Source organism: Emericellopsis cladophorae (assembly GCF_022114955.1).
Source record: "Emericellopsis cladophorae strain MUM 19.33 chromosome Unknown NODE_110_length_29096_cov_170_096557, whole genome shotgun sequence".
Taxonomy (NCBI): domain Eukaryota; kingdom Fungi; phylum Ascomycota; class Sordariomycetes; order Hypocreales; family Bionectriaceae; genus Emericellopsis; species Emericellopsis cladophorae.
Window position 1 is genome coordinate 4,581 of NW_026251035.1, and position 14,993 is coordinate 19,573.

The 14,993-nt window shown below is 51.3% G+C and overlaps 5 protein-coding genes across 5 annotated transcripts; 3 read left to right on the forward strand and 2 right to left on the reverse strand.

The window, feature by feature from the left end:
- Window positions 1-946: 946 nt before the first annotated feature.
- On the reverse strand, window positions 947-2,671 carry J7T54_000560 (aldehyde dehydrogenase; the record flags this gene model as incomplete). Its single annotated transcript, XM_051510489.1, has 5 exons — window positions 947-1,538; window positions 1,594-2,197; window positions 2,244-2,420; window positions 2,484-2,565; window positions 2,630-2,671. 5 exons carry the CDS (start codon window positions 2,669-2,671, stop codon window positions 947-949), a joined length of 1,497 nt encoding a protein of 498 aa, XP_051358611.1.
- An 844-nt stretch (window positions 2,672-3,515) lies between these two features.
- On the forward strand, window positions 3,516-3,893 carry J7T54_000561 (uncharacterized protein; the record flags this gene model as incomplete). The annotated part of the gene is made up of 2 exons (XM_051510491.1): window positions 3,516-3,686; window positions 3,756-3,893. The coding sequence occupies 2 exons, from the start codon at window positions 3,516-3,518 to the stop codon at window positions 3,891-3,893; spliced, it is 309 nt and encodes a 102-aa protein (XP_051358612.1).
- Window positions 3,894-6,283: 2,390 nt separating this feature from the next.
- J7T54_000562 (uncharacterized protein) lies at window positions 6,284-6,745 on the reverse strand (the record flags this gene model as incomplete). Its single annotated transcript, XM_051510492.1, has 2 exons — window positions 6,284-6,545; window positions 6,630-6,745. 2 exons carry the CDS (start codon window positions 6,743-6,745, stop codon window positions 6,284-6,286), a joined length of 378 nt encoding a protein of 125 aa, XP_051358613.1.
- Window positions 6,746-10,853: 4,108 nt separating this feature from the next.
- J7T54_000563 (uncharacterized protein) lies at window positions 10,854-11,628 on the forward strand (the record flags this gene model as incomplete). Its single annotated transcript, XM_051510493.1, has 2 exons — window positions 10,854-11,290; window positions 11,355-11,628. The coding sequence occupies 2 exons, from the start codon at window positions 10,854-10,856 to the stop codon at window positions 11,626-11,628; spliced, it is 711 nt and encodes a 236-aa protein (XP_051358614.1).
- A 2,486-nt stretch (window positions 11,629-14,114) lies between these two features.
- Window positions 14,115-14,734, forward strand: J7T54_000564 (uncharacterized protein; the record flags this gene model as incomplete). Its single annotated transcript, XM_051510494.1, has 2 exons — window positions 14,115-14,132; window positions 14,441-14,734. 2 exons carry the CDS (start codon window positions 14,115-14,117, stop codon window positions 14,732-14,734), a joined length of 312 nt encoding a protein of 103 aa, XP_051358615.1.
- Between the last annotated feature and the right edge of the window lie 259 nt (window positions 14,735-14,993).

The following is a 14,993-nucleotide window of genomic DNA, read 5'->3' on the forward strand; positions in this document are numbered from 1 at the left end:
ACACACCGCGATAGAGGAACACGGGAGTATCGATCAGCGGTCGCCGGTGAGACGTGTACCGGCATGCAATTCCATGCAGAATGACCCCAGTCAGCCATGATTACGAATTTGACGTCTGCGCACCCCCATAAGTTGTAGCTAATACAACTTTCCGTCCCAATCTGGCGTCCTGCTTTCGCTTGCAAGTGAAAATTCGCCATCCGATAGTGTATCACCTGAGATTTCTTCTTGCAGAATTTCGGCAACCTCCTTATGAACCCTGCTACTAGATAAGCACGTCGCCTAGACAGTATGGTGCATGGGAAGACACAGGCTGTTCCAGAGATGAGTAAGCGTTAGATCCTCCCGTAGAGGGACTATAGCCGTACCCATAAGCCTGGCTAACCATAACCACAATAGGCTTTTCTCTCCCGAGGGCACACGTAGATCGGTACGGGCCGCTTTCCACCACCGACGTGCAAAATTAGGACAGGCTGTATATTATCATTTAAACACGTCGCCCCAGCAAAGATTAACACTTTCCAAGGTATGGTAAGACACGACGTGAGATGAATTCCACCGGTGAATGGGCCGGCAGCGACGCCGAAGGCACTGCCTATCTGGTGAGGAGCCTATTCCTAAGAAGAACCACCTAACGTGCCCTAGGCAGTAGCCAACGAAGTGTGGACTCGCAAAGCACCAATAGCCTCGTCGACTTCATTAACGCAGCTGAAGATAGGCTCCAACAGGTATCCACTAAAATAGTGAAAAATTATGAAGATTATGATGAACAAGAGATCAGAAGAGAAGTAAGATCTGAAGAACATGCTGATGCTATGAAAAGAAGGAAGCAACGAAACTAGATTGATCACGGGCGACATAGCTAGGGAACTCGTTAATTTGAAACGTCACGGAACTAAAAGGCTGGCAGCGGGTAAAAGTTCGTTTTTTTAATATGCAAGCAGCATCAAGCGCCCAATTGAGTGTTGCCCAACGTGACAGCCTTGATATTCTGGTACTCTGCCAGCCCGAACAGGCTCCCCTCCTTTCCATAACCACTCTCCTTGATCCCGCCAAACGGAGCTTCTGCAGCGCTAATCTTGCCCGTGTTGATGCCGAGCATACCAACCTGTAGTCTCTGAGCCATGCGCATCACCTGGCCGACATCCTTGGAGAAAAAGTACCCGGCGAGCCCGAACTCGGTGTTATTCGCCAGCTCAACCGCCTCGTCTTCCGTGGAGAACTCAAATATAGGAGCGAGCGGGCCAAATGTCTCGTCTTTGCTCACAGCTGCCTCTCTGGGCACACCAGACAGGACGGTAGGCTCGTAGAAGAAGCCTGACAATCCAGGAGCCGAGCCTCCAATCTCGACCTTGGCGCCCTTCTGGACCGCATCTGACACGTGCTCTTGGACCTTGTCAACGGCTGACTTATTCACCAAAGGCCCTTGAGTAGTGGATACTTCTAGGCCAGGTCCCAGCTTCAAGGCCGAGACCTTCTCGACCAGCTTCCTAGTAAACTCCTTGGCCACACCCTTTTGGACATAGAATCGGTTCGCACTAGAATCGTTAATTGGCATCATATCTCAGAATCATTGCATCCATGCTTTCTTACCATACGCAGGTTTGGCCGGAGCAGCGGAATTTGCAGAACATAGCCCCCTCCACTGCGAGATCCAGATCCGCGTCATCAAAGACGATGAATGGCGCGTTGCCACCAAGCTCCAAGCTAACTTTCTTCAGGGTACTACTCGCCAGCTTCGCCAGCATCTTCCCCACGCCAGTAGAGCCGGTAAAAGAGATCTTCTTCACTGTAGGGTTCGTCGCCAGCTCCGTTGAGGCTTCGCGATCTTTGGTCGGGCACACTTGAATGAGACCTGATGGGAGGCCCGCTTCGACCGCCAGCTTGGTGAGGGCGAAGCAGGTATAAGGGGTCTCGCTAGGTGGCTTGATCACCACAGAGCATCCGGCGGCCAGGGCCGGAGCTATCTTCCTTGTTATCATAGCAGCTGGGAAGTTCCAAGGCGTAATGATGCCGCAGACCCCAGCTGGTTCACGAACAGTCCACAGCGTAGTGTGTAGTGAGGACGAAGGGATGGTTACACCGTAAGAGCGGGCGGCTTCCTCAGCAAACCAGGAGATGAAGCTCGCCGCGTATGTAACCTCTCCTTTTGCCTCGGCGAATGTCTTTCCGTTCTCCAGGCACAAGATGGTGGCAACTGGGAAAATGTCAACGGCGTTCTCCAGCAAGTAAATGACCCATACTGTCATCGGAGTTGCTCAAGATCAATTCGTACCACCTCCTGAGAATGGCACCACGACTCGCGCCCGTTGAGCTCTCCCAGAAGCGTGTCTGAGCGGTGGATGCGCTTTGGATCGCTGTCTGGAAGTCTAGTCTGTCGCAGTTGGCCACCTGACCCATGACTGTACCGGTAGAAGGCTCTAGTCATTTTCAGAATTAGATGTCATCGTTTACAGGGCGCCTTCCAATCAGTTTAAGCATACCGTAGACGTCAAACTTCTTTTCCTTTGCTACCCACTTCCCGTCAATGAAGGCATCCTGGATGAACAGACTGCCGTTTTGCAACTATAAGATTCAGCCATAGGTTAGCATAGGCTATACCAAATACGTTTAGATATATGAGACGAACCTTTGATATAGCGGCTTCGTGGTATGGGATTGAAGGGTCCATTTTGAGTGAATAGTCAATGTACGCCTGTCTGTGTGGTCTTAGTGGTTTCAGTATCGCAAATTTCCGTTAATAACGCACAGCAAAAAAATGATCGGAATTGATTGGAAATGATCATCGTTTCTTATATTAGGAATTTCTATATAGTGCGATGCCGAAAGGTCCCTTGAGCAAACTGCCCTGGGTGTGAGATGCCTCGGCCTGGGGTTTGCGGCTGCCGAACCCTTCCGAGGCCACTTCAATTCCCTGCCGCAATAGGCATGGTGGACGATATTGAACTCTTTACATGAAACGCCAAGAAATGAGCGTGCAGGATATTGACTCTCTCGTCTACATTTGGAGATGATAGCGAACATGATACTCGTGCCGCGCCCCACCTCTTAGGTGAAGGTGGGGCGCGGCACGAGTATCGCCGGTCGTGGCAAACTAGTAATATTGCTAGATCCTGTATCGTAAATATGGAGGCTCGCTGCTCAATATTCGCTACTGACATCCGTCAAATTGTTTCACTGGGTCAAGAGGCCTGATGCACTTATTTAATCGAAACTTCCATGGTTCTAGAACCAGCCGCACCGCACAGGCTACTTTAACTTCTCTATGTCTGGACCATCACTCGCACCCTTTATCTGCCCGCGTCACCCACGACGATATTTCCATACCCGACCATCTAAGTCATGGGAAGAGCCATGAAACGGTGACAGTCATCGCTGGGGGCGGCGGCATACTCCGCGCTGTTGTAGAACTCTAACCAAGCATCCCCCGGCCGGACCCAGAGCTAAGCGCACCCATCGTAATCCAAGAAGCTCTCAACAAGACCCCGAGCTCTGTCCTTCATTTCCGGAGTCTGATGCTACATATATTCTGGGCCATTGGCATCATCATCGTCAACGCCGTCACCTCCCACGATATCACCCGACTGGACGACGCTGCCTACAGGATCCCCATCGCCCTCCAGTGGATGTTCCTCACGCCCCTCGCCATTCTCCTCTTCCTGGCCCCCGAGTCTCCCTGGTGGCTCGTCCGAAAGGACCGCCTTGAGAACGCCAAGCGCGCTGTCCTGTGTCTGTGACGCAAGTCCGTGGTGCAGAACATTGACGCGTCCGTTACCATGGTGCGTCGTACTATTGATCTCGAGAAGACCGAGAAGGAGAATAACTACCTGGAGCTTCTCCGCAACACCGGTATCTACCGTATCTTTATCGTCTGCGGTGTGTACGCTGCCTAGAACCTAGCGGGCAGCCTGATTGCTAACCAGGCCGTCCATTTCTTTCAACGTGAGTTCTTCTATTCATCTATGCTATCCTAGGATTCTTGTACTTAAGTAGAGCTGAAAGTGATTATAGAGGCCGGTATGAGTGTTAGTACCGCCTTTGCCCTCGGTCTTATCACCTCCGGTCTATAGGCTATCTTCGTGATGCTGTCATGGATCCTTACTACCTGCCTCAGCCGACCCACTATCTACGTTTGCGGCTCCGGTATTACCACCGTCTTGCTTGTCGCCCTGGGGAACCGCAGCCTCCTGTGGTGTATCGACCTCGGCGTCTTTAGCGCAGGCCTCCCTCGGTCTTATCGTCTCTGCCCTCTTCACCCTCGGACCCGCCCTGCCGCCTGGGTTATTATGGGAGAGATATCAGTTATCCGTCTCAGGCCTCTGACGACTGGTATCGGACGTGGCTGCTGCTACCTCCTTAATATTCCTTGTACTTTCCTCTTAAGTTACATGCTTTACCCCACGGTATGATTTCTTCTCTCCAGGGCTGCGGGCTAATTAATTAGGCCAGATGCGGGGGATCTATTTGATCGTTTAACACGAGTTTTGCACGAGATCTGACTGTTTGATCTGATACTAATGAATGTGAATCACATTTGACTGAGTTACCTATATAAATAGCAGGGAAAGGGGTAAAGACTGGACTAGTGAATACGCTACATATGTATGGATTTGATCACAATGTCTGTGACCTAAAAGACCCGGTAGTAACACCATTGATTGGCTCGACACACCCTCCTATATCTATCACACCCCTAATAAGCCAGTTACGGAGGCATTGAAGTTCTTGCAGGGTCGAAGACACTATTGCCAGCCGCTGAGACCTCAGAGTCAATTTAGCCACCAAAACGCACTCTAGAAGTCCGAGGCCATAGAAGGGATGGCGAAAATATCCAGAGCCACCTTCTGAAGGTGAGTAAAGGTCTTCTTCTGGTGTAGCCACCACTCAAGAGGGTCTGTTAAAGAGAAAAGGCGGGCCGGATCAAGCCTTAAATAGTCATCAAGTTCGTCGTTATGGCTGATATCAAAACTAGCCCGACTGCCGTTAATCCAATTCTCCCTTCCCTTCCGGCCATTGACCGCTGTCTTCGTTGAACACGCTTCCTCGTCAGGGGCTTCCTCGAATAACCTCTTACATCTGCGCATCTATTCACGAAGATATTCAAGACTATGGACAACCTCCCATAAGCAGCTAAAGGCACCCTCGAAAGGACGGCCTTATATGCACATTGTCTGCTTTTACTGAGGCTTAAGAACATCTCGTAATTCCATGAGGAGGCGCCAGTCTTCGGCTACAAGGACCGCGTTGTCCGGCAACTTCCTTGAGGGGTCAGACTCGGTAATATTCTTGCCCAGAAAAATACGTATTTCTTGGTGCTTAGCGAGGGCCCGGTCGATCATCAGATACGTTGAATTCCACCTCGTATCGTTACTCAAGACGAGCTGTAGCTCAAGGGCGGATGCGTGGCCAAGGAGGAAGCCTTCCCCTTTTTCCATAGCTTCATAAACAACTTTATTAAACAGTTTGGTCCTCGAGGGGGAATCCCTAACCCAATTAACGAAGTTATATAGCCGGCAAATAGGGCCCTCTTATCTCCAAGACCTCATGTAAGGCGTCGTTATCATCGATGTCATCGGTGTCATTGGGGGTAAATGGGGGAAAAAGGGCAACAACCGGCTATGTAACCCGACTCTCCAGAGAATATATCGTGATCGTTGCCGTACAGAAAAGCCCGTCCAACGATGTTAATAACGTGACCGTAGCAGCGCAAGTGTCTCGCGGATATCTCTCAATCTATCATAAAGGGATCAACTAGACCATATAGCTCGTCGAAACACGTATCGTTGTTAGAGGCATTGTCGCTGACAAGGTAACCGAGCCGGTCTTTAACGCCATATTCATCGATAACCTAGAATAAGGTGTAGGCAAGACTAGGACCGTCATAATGGCCTTTCTGAAACTTCATAGAGATCAGAAGCTCCCGTCGGGTGCTAGCAGCATCTATAAAGGGGGCTATAACCCCAGGAATAGCGTGACGGGTTGGGGATGTCCAAAAATTAAAGGTTAGATACACTTTCGTCATAGCCTTAGCTTGCAGGTCTTTGACAAGGGCTGTCTTTGTGGAATAGGCCGAAGAGAGTCCCTAACGGATAGCCCACCGGCTCCAGGATCACTTCTCATATAAATCAGGATTAGCCTTGCGGATCACGATTTTAAGATATAAGTTCTAGAAGACGTCGAACGGGCTGTCGCTGCTGATCACGAAGGCTAATGCAAGCTCGTGTGACAGCCTCGTCTAGGTGCTCGTGACGAAGCCTAGGCGTGGTCGCTTGACTAGAGGCTGTTAACCTTCATCATCGTCATCGGAATTGGAGGAAGGGGAAGGTTCAGGGTCAACGCCAGGAAATCGGGGGTTGATAGTGCGGTGGGTGGTTGTCAGGTGGCTCTCAGGGCCACTAGTGCTCTGAACCGAGAAGACATTGAAGATACCCCGGCTTTCATACTTATAACAGTACCAGAAGCTCTTCAGTGCAGTGATGGAGGTGGTTAGGACGACAAGCTCGGTCAGGTAGCCGCCATGGGCGCTGATCCAGCTGGTGCGGTCTCTGGCTTATCTTGTGCTGGAATAAAGGTCCTCTTCGCGGTCCCAGGACCTTGGGCTGTTGCTTTGGTCGTCGGAGGTAGCATACTTGATGATGATGATCTCGTTCTGGGGGTAGTTAGGGTCAGTTAGTGAGTGAGCTTGCTCGAACAGCTGCTTGATTGCAGCGGGCGATGCGGCGCCGAAAGCAGTGGCGGCGGCCATAATGAATAGTGCGAAGATGAAGAGAAATAGAAGAGCTTTTGAATGGCGTAGAAATAATTATATTTGAGGCTGTTCCGGAATAGCTCTGTGCTATTGAAAGAGGTGGTGTGTTTGCTCATGAAGCTTGCAGCGAGGTGAGGTTTATTATTAGCAGCCGTCTGCGAGGTCGGGTTACGTTGGAAGAGGTGGTGGGTGTTCGGCGCGGGGGTGAATTCTAGCGTTCTGATTGGTGCAGAGTTTTTTAAAGTACGGCGATGCATCCTCACGGCCGTTTGATTGGGTTGATCAAACAGTCAAACGGGCGGCAGCCGACAGACTGATTGATTGAAGTCCTTAAAATCCCTGATTTTTTGACTGTTGATTGCGAACGTAGAAGATGGACTGATTCGCCCGCAGCCCTGCCGATGACAGATATCACCCTGGAGGAAATCGAACGACATCTCTTCAAGGCGAAGCCCTGGAAAGCGCGGGTGAAGATGAACTGCCGGCGATGGTCTGGAAGCAAGTGTGGCCAATAGTTAAGCACTGGGTCTTATCGATTTTCCAGCTTTCACTTGAGGAAAGAAAACTGCCAGACGGCCCAGACCAATGGCGACACGCCAAGATCATTCCCCTTAAGAAGCCAGGGGAAGCGTACTAAGCTATTGCGAAGGCGTGGCGGCCGATTTCGCTTTTGTCTACTGTATAGTATGGCTGAATGGATCTGTCTTGGCCCCTTTCCTGCCCTCCCTTCATCGATTTCCCCCCATACTGCTATCTCTCCTGGAACAATTTTCTCTCGCCTTGAGTAGTACACACTAACATCTTAATCCGTCTCTCATCGTCCTGTCATTTGTTACGGGGCACTATTCCTCTACAAACTGCTTCGAGATACATATCACCCTTTACCCAAGCTATTTTGGCTGGCAGACGTTTGCCCGGCCTCCACCCAACTACACCGATGAGCACGTGTCGGACAGTAAACAAAGGCAATATGGGGATTGGTCAATGCCAATGTCCAGTCGACCGGCATTCAAGGCGACACACTCCATCTGCTGGCACCACAGACGCAGACGCGACAAGTCAAAACACAGAACCCCAACGGACCGGCTCGTTACACGAAGGGACGTTGCCTCTGGAGGGCGTTAAGACAGACACATTGGGTGTGAACTTCCCTCGAGCAAACTCGGAAAATATGGCAAAACCGTCCATGACCTCTTCAGCCAGCACAGCGGCCTTTTCCACAACAGTCTTTCAGTCTAGAAGACTCAATTCATCCCCGAACGAGACCAAATCTAGTTATAACTAGGAGCTGGAGTTTTGCATACCCTACAAGTGAAGCGAACATCTACAGAATCGTCAAATCCCGGAACACGGCCTGCTGAAAGCAAGGAATAAAAACGCCCGAGGCATTTCTGTAGAGGACTCCAGTGGTATTGCATCCCTAGCATAGGGATATAAGACCAGAACGCCGATGTCAGTAGAGAGAAGCGTGTTAGTTTTCAAGTCGAAAGAAAGACGAGATACCAGCGTGCCGACCTTAAGGGTCAGCACGCATACGCCTGTCGTGAGATCCCATACTTTGACGGTGTAGTCGTTGGATTCTGATGGGAGACGTTGGCCATCTGCCGAGGAAGCCACCGAGTAGACTGCATAGCCATGGCCCTTGAGTGTCTGCAAGCACTCGCCCGTTTCCTCATCCCGTACCTTGTTCGTCTTATCTAACGACGCCGACAAAAGTCGTTCGCAGTCCACTGAGAAGGCTACTAAGGAAATAACATCGCCATGGACCCTGAGTGTTTGTATAGGTGCACCCATTGCCGCATCCTATACCGCAACGATGATTTCTCGGGAACTTGGAGCGAGCCGTTTACAGTCAGCTGAGGAGGACACAGAGTCGCAGAGCGCCATGAGTGCATGACCTACTCCAAGTACCGAGACTACGGCACGTACTGCTGAAAGACGCGCTAATGGACGACGAGAAGCAAGGCATGACTTATGGCATGCGGCCTCGAAGTCATATCAGGACAACACCCTATAGACAGTGCCGTCCGCCGGCCCCGCACTAGCGAGCAGGCCGAATGTCATGTAGATGACGTCCATGCCTTCGGACGCTAGCAACCCCTCCAGAGACTATGACTAATGCATAAGGGCGTTTTGGACTATGTTATAATGCCAGCAGGTCAAGGTGCGATGTCTATGCAGACAGGTGGAGAAACTGCCGTTTCGAAATGCATTTCGTGAGCATTACGTAGAAAACGAGGTCAAGTACGTACCAACGCAGTAGTAGGCATACTAAGCCTAGATGCCGTCGCAGTTCTGACCTACGACCTGTACCATTGGTAAAAGACGCCCAGGACGAGGTTGTCATACGCTGCGACAATGGCATCACATGTGTCGCCCTTTTAGCCACGTACCACGTCTCGCAGTCCTCGGCGATCCCCGACTGCGTGTCTGCTGGAGCGGTAGGGCCGGGGTCGGTTACCGGTTTAGTCGTCGTTACTGTCCGAGTCGTGGCCCTCGATGGACACGCAGTAGAAGTATTAAGCCCAAAGGCCGAAGTAGTCTGCCTTAACTACGGTTTTCTACTCTATTAGGTAGTCTATGGTGATGCCATGCTCCTAGCAGAGATTCTGATAGTCATCGCCCTTTTCGACATAGTGGAACTTGGCACAATCCTCGGCTGTACTATCGCGGGTTGTGGACGGGAAGTTGTCTGTTTCCATTGGTTCTGGGCCTTTGGTGATAGTTAGCATGTCGTGACCCTCCACGAATACGCAGTAGTAATATTAGGCCCAGAAACCGGAGCAGTCCTCTCCGACTATAGTATTAACTAGTCTATAGAGATTCTATATTCTTTATAGACGCCCGCGTAGTCGTTGCCCATGTTCAATAGAGTGAAAGGTATCATAGTTCCCGGTCTTACTATCGGGAGTTTGAGAGAGAATATTACTAGTTAGTATTAGTATATCACCCGTCTCTATACGACTATCGTGGCCTTCGGTGGAAACATAGTAATAATACTCTAGTTATAAACCGGTGTAATCTTACTCGATAATAGTATTCTACTTTATTGGTTAATCTATTAGGATACCGTACTTGGTACGCATGCTGTACGTTGCACATTTAACGATATCTAAGCCTCCCTAACACTGGCCCCGTTTAGGTCACCATATCTCATGTTAGTCTTAGGTAGTTGAATATTTAATTTTTCTTCAATCACTGCATTGGATAACTAAGCCAGCTGTCGCGATCAGCCCACCCGGGTGTATCTGGTTTTCTGGAGCCTTGGGAAGCACATGGCATGGCGGCCGCTAATGAGCCCGTTCCTGGCCTAATTCGGGAATGATTCGTAATCATGAATCTAATCTACAAGGACCATCCTGTTTTTCTCTTAGGCACATGTCCTGCCGGCACTTCCTGGTGGAGCTCCCAATGCGTGTAAGACTGAGGCTAGCCTCCCCCACCCACGATTTCCCCGCGTTTCCACTCCACACTCGGATGATAGTCCCCCGAAGCTATTCGCAACTCAAACCCCTTTTCGGACAAACGCATCTCTTTAAGAAGTCTAGAATTAGTGGGTGATTGGATTACCTAGTCCTCCGTCTGAGCGACCCCGCATCAAGCGTTGAGCCGGGGGTTAAGATGGGATTCTCTGCATGATATTGAGTGTTTCGAGTCGCGTTTCGAGTCGCGTTCTAGCTCGGCAACGGCTTTCTTGCCTCGGCTTCTGGTCTTGGCTTTATTCTTTTGGAACTTTCCCCACGATTAACTTCGCGACTCGATCTATTTTCGTACTGGCGCGTTGTGAGTAGTGAGTCGCGTGCAGGGACTTGGCCTCCAGCCAGGTACGTTTACTATGGGAGTCGGTGGGCTTTCGCTTTCATAACCCAAACTAGGCATAGTACACAAAATCAATCAGTATCAACAGTCGGGAAGAAAGATTCTTAAAGCAGTAGACATTAAGAAGGGGATGCAAGAAGAAAAGTATAAAGGCGCGAACACCTCCCGCCGAGATGAGAAGCTCAGCAGCAACAGCCAGCCTTCGCAACTCTTCCCATTTTCTTCACTATCAGCCCTCGGGTCTTCGTCCTCAACTTCGTTTCTCTCGCCCAATTCCAAAGTCATCATGCAACTCCTGTCCATCCTTGCCTTGGCGTCTGCTGCCATCGCTGCTCCAGCCGGTGTCGCCGCACCGGCACCCATCGTCATTGAAAAGGACGTCACGGCGAACCCGGAGTTCGTCGCTCGCCAGATTCTCCCTACAACCGAGAACGGACTTACGCGCCGGCGGTCGAGCTGCGGAGATGTTGTGCTTATCTTCGCTCGTGGCTCCACAGAGGTCGGGAATATGGGCACTATCATCGGCCCTGACCTGGTCCGCGAGCTTGAGGACCGTCTGGATGGCCGCGACTTGACCGTCCAGGGTGTCAACTACGATGCTGCTTTGGCTCCCAACTACCTTCCTGGCGGGACTGACCGTGAGTCTGAGGAAGAAATGAAGTCGATGCTTCGTTTGGCCCACACTAAGTGCCCCGACGCGGATATTGTTGTGTCGGGCTACAGGTAATTTCGCCCGCCTACTCCCTCTCAATGAGATGACCATCCGCTAATGTCCCCGCCTTACTAGCCAAGGAGCAGCCGTTGTTCACCGCGGCGTTGAGGATATCGAAGAGGAAATCAAGGACAAGATCAAGGGCGCCGTTTGCTTTGGTGACACCCAATTCCGCAGGGATGATGGTCAGATCCCCAACTTTCCTCGCGACAGGTACAAGGTCTTCTGCGGCGGCCTGGTCCGTGACTCTGTTTGCGATGGTAACTTGGCTGGAGCCGTTTTGGCTCCTCATCTTGGCTACGGGTCCGATGCGCCCGAGGCTGCCGACTTCCTGGCCTCTAAGCTCTGAAGCTCGAGTCGGGAAAATACGGAAGAGTATCAGAAGTCCTTTTCCTATAGCTGAGCTAAGGTGCGCGAATTGAAACAGGCGGGCGAGGATGTCTTTTATTGTCGGAACTACTATTTGAGTGCTGGTTACTACAATATAACTAGAATTACCCGTCCCTCTATCGATCGCATAGCTTCGCTATAGTCATTAACTAAATTTTGTACTAATTTCTAGGCGATTAGGGATCAGATCTGCCAGCTCTACATAGCTCCGAGGCATGCTCTCGAAGGGACTTGATGAGTAGCCACGGCTAGCGACGTTATTGAACACGAACGCTGCCTCTTGGAAGTAAGTGGCTCCATAGACAAAGTTGGGCAGGCCGTTGAAGATGACGCTCCACAGTTCGGTGTAGACTGGCATGCCGGCAGCAGCGTATGTGTTGGCAAGGGCTCTTCTACCGGCTGTTGCTGGTAGTCTCCGGCCAAGGCAGTGACCCTCTTGAACTGGCAACCAAATGAGACAGAAGCGCGACCTTTGTAGAATGCAGGGATACGAACGGCAGGGGCGTCAAGGTACAGAATTGAAATAGTGGTGATCTGAGCGTCGTTGCGATCTTGGCTTGCGAGCCAGGAGGTGGAACTGTCGGTAGTGTTAATACGCGCCTTCGCGTGCGCAGTGCCCCAGAGAGACAGACGGTAGTTGATAGACAAAGCGACAATAGGCTTTTTCCTATTCACCGATTGGTAGACAATCTTGACGAGGTTGTACTTGGGGTCGCGCGAGCTTCCCTAGACATGGCTCTATAAGCATTTTCAGCAAAGCACGCATAATACAATGATAGGAAATCAGTTGCATATAAATTCCACCTCCGTGTCCTTAGAAAGTCGCTGTAAAAAACACCTCGGTTTTCGTAGTTGGATTGATGAGTGATAAAGTACCTCTGCAGGTGTCATATGTCGTGTTCCACGAGCTTCTCTGAGATTGAGTATGAATGTTGTATGCTTGATTTTGACCTGGCCTTTAGGTCGGGGGATCAGTGTCGTAGAAGTGCCGAGGTACAAGAGGGAATCCGGAAGGCGAAGGGACAGCCATAAGTATCTGCGGACTTCATGGCCCGTCTTGCTAGGGAAGTCCAGCCAAGGAGTCCACACCGGTTTGGTGGCAACAATATGATTTGGGTTCCGAGGGAGGCCGATTATGGACGGGCAGGTCCCCGTCGGCAATGAAGACTAGTACGCGAGATATGTAGATGGATCTCAACGTGGTGTCTCGCATTGCTTGGATGCCTGCTCCCTAGGCATAAGTTGGTAAGGAAGAGAGCTTTTGTGTAGTTTCCGATTAGCACCGCGAAGCCCTGCGGTTCCTCTAAGTCGCCAACTTGTTCGAGAGGTCGCTGGGGCCGGGTTGAGATGGCCAGCATTACCCATTCATTTTCCTATCTCAGTTTTGCCCGTTGAGGGTGTTTGCGTGTACATCTCACCACAATAACTTTACGACACCACCCAGCCGCTTCTACATTACAGCGCTCGCCGTTGCTCTAGGTTGCTTTATCTCCTGCTAAGCAAACAGCATGCGCGTCTCGCGATGAAAAGCGACGCGTTCACTTCGACAGTCACGTTAGAAGAGCACAATAGTGCTTGAGCTTCCTGTTCATGGTGTTCTGCTCCGACCAGGAGGATGCCGACCAAAGTCGCCCCACCACAGGAAGATAAGTCGCATTTAAGTTAAATCCCGGATTTCTGTTTTGGTTCAGAATTATATGAAGCTGATCTTAGGGGTCACCAAGCCATCTGTCCCGCAGAAAGGAAAAAGGGATAATGAGCGAATTGACACCTGCATTGTCCACTTTGGCAATCAGGCGGTGCGGCTGGTGCTGGATGTGCTGGCAGCCTGCTGCAGGTGCAGGACGGGATGGCTCGATATTCCGGGGCTTTACTAAACTTGCGAGGCGCTGGCAGTGCTTAGATAGCCATGGTCAGTGATATCTGTCGCCAGCAATTTTCCGAGTCGGGCGCGGACGACGCAGCCAAAGCAGCCTTATGCAGTCCGTAAAGGGAGGAGCATCAACAGGAAGCACAACAACAACGTTGGAAACCGAACCCCGCTCTGATCCCTCGTACTAAGGTGGGATATTAGATCAAGAGCTGCCAAGCCGTATCTCAGCATTCAAAGGTTGACGCTGGAGCGGGTTGAATGACTGGCAATGTCATGGTGCGTCGGTGTCTAATTTCGCAGGAACAAGTCGTGAGGACTTGATAACGTGACACGACTATCGGAACAAACAACAGCAAGTGGGGCAAAGCTTTAAGCCGCGTTGATGACGAGAACGATACGTCCCTATCGCGTCGGAGAGGCGATCAGACATTTCAATCAGTCAAGGTACGGTGAGACGGCGGGGTCGAGCCCGTCTTACTTGCGGATGGCGCTGTAGCTGATAGCGACAGAAGTCAGCGCTCACCGGAGGTCATTGGTATTGAAGCACGCGACTTTCGCATCCTTCCGTCAGAATGTCGGCAACGCACCATGTGAGCACCGTTTCCTCTCCGTCTGGAGGGCCGCCGCTGATGATCCACATCTAACAGCTGGCCCCCTTCACCAACCGCCCATCCCCTTGACTGTCGTAAGCGTACACTTAGGTGCGCGACTAGGGGACTGACCAATCAGCATACTCAAAGATTGAGATACTTGCTGTGCCACGAAAGTTTGCCCTAAAGCCAGGTAGCGGCTCAAATAGACGCTACTCCATTCGCCACGCTTTACCCAGCGAATATCACGTACCTTTCTAACAGACAGGGGTACGTGGGTAATTTGTTGATCTGTGGGTTTACGACAGGTCTTCGAGGTCGGTCGCGGCGTCGTCCTCCGATCCCCTCGACCTGCTGCCTGCATCGAGCCGCACGCCGGAGGATCACCTGACAATCCCGGCCCGCATTCGGTACTCGCCTGCGTCGACGCGGAGCTCGATCTGCGGCGGCTTGCCCATATCCACCACTGGCTGTGGATCGCGGGACGGCCCATGCCGCCGCGCCCGCTCCACCATCAGCGTCTCCTCAACCGCGAGATCGTTATGAAGATGATGATGAACAACAGATCAGAAGAGAAGGAAGATGATGAGTTCTCTATCTGAAGAACATGCTGATGCTATGAAAAGAAGGAAGAACGCGATGCCGCGATGATGCTGCCTTTTGAGGGCAGCTGTGGGCCGAATGTGGAGCCTGACCAATCAGGGCAGTGACTGGTCCAACAGTCACTCAGCCGGCTCAACAAGACATACCTGCTCTGGAAGATCCCCCTCCGCGACTATGTGTCTCGTTGGACCCAGTACGGCACCTTCTTCGGGGACAACTTTGCCTGACTTGTCGGCTCAACGGTCTACATCGCCATTG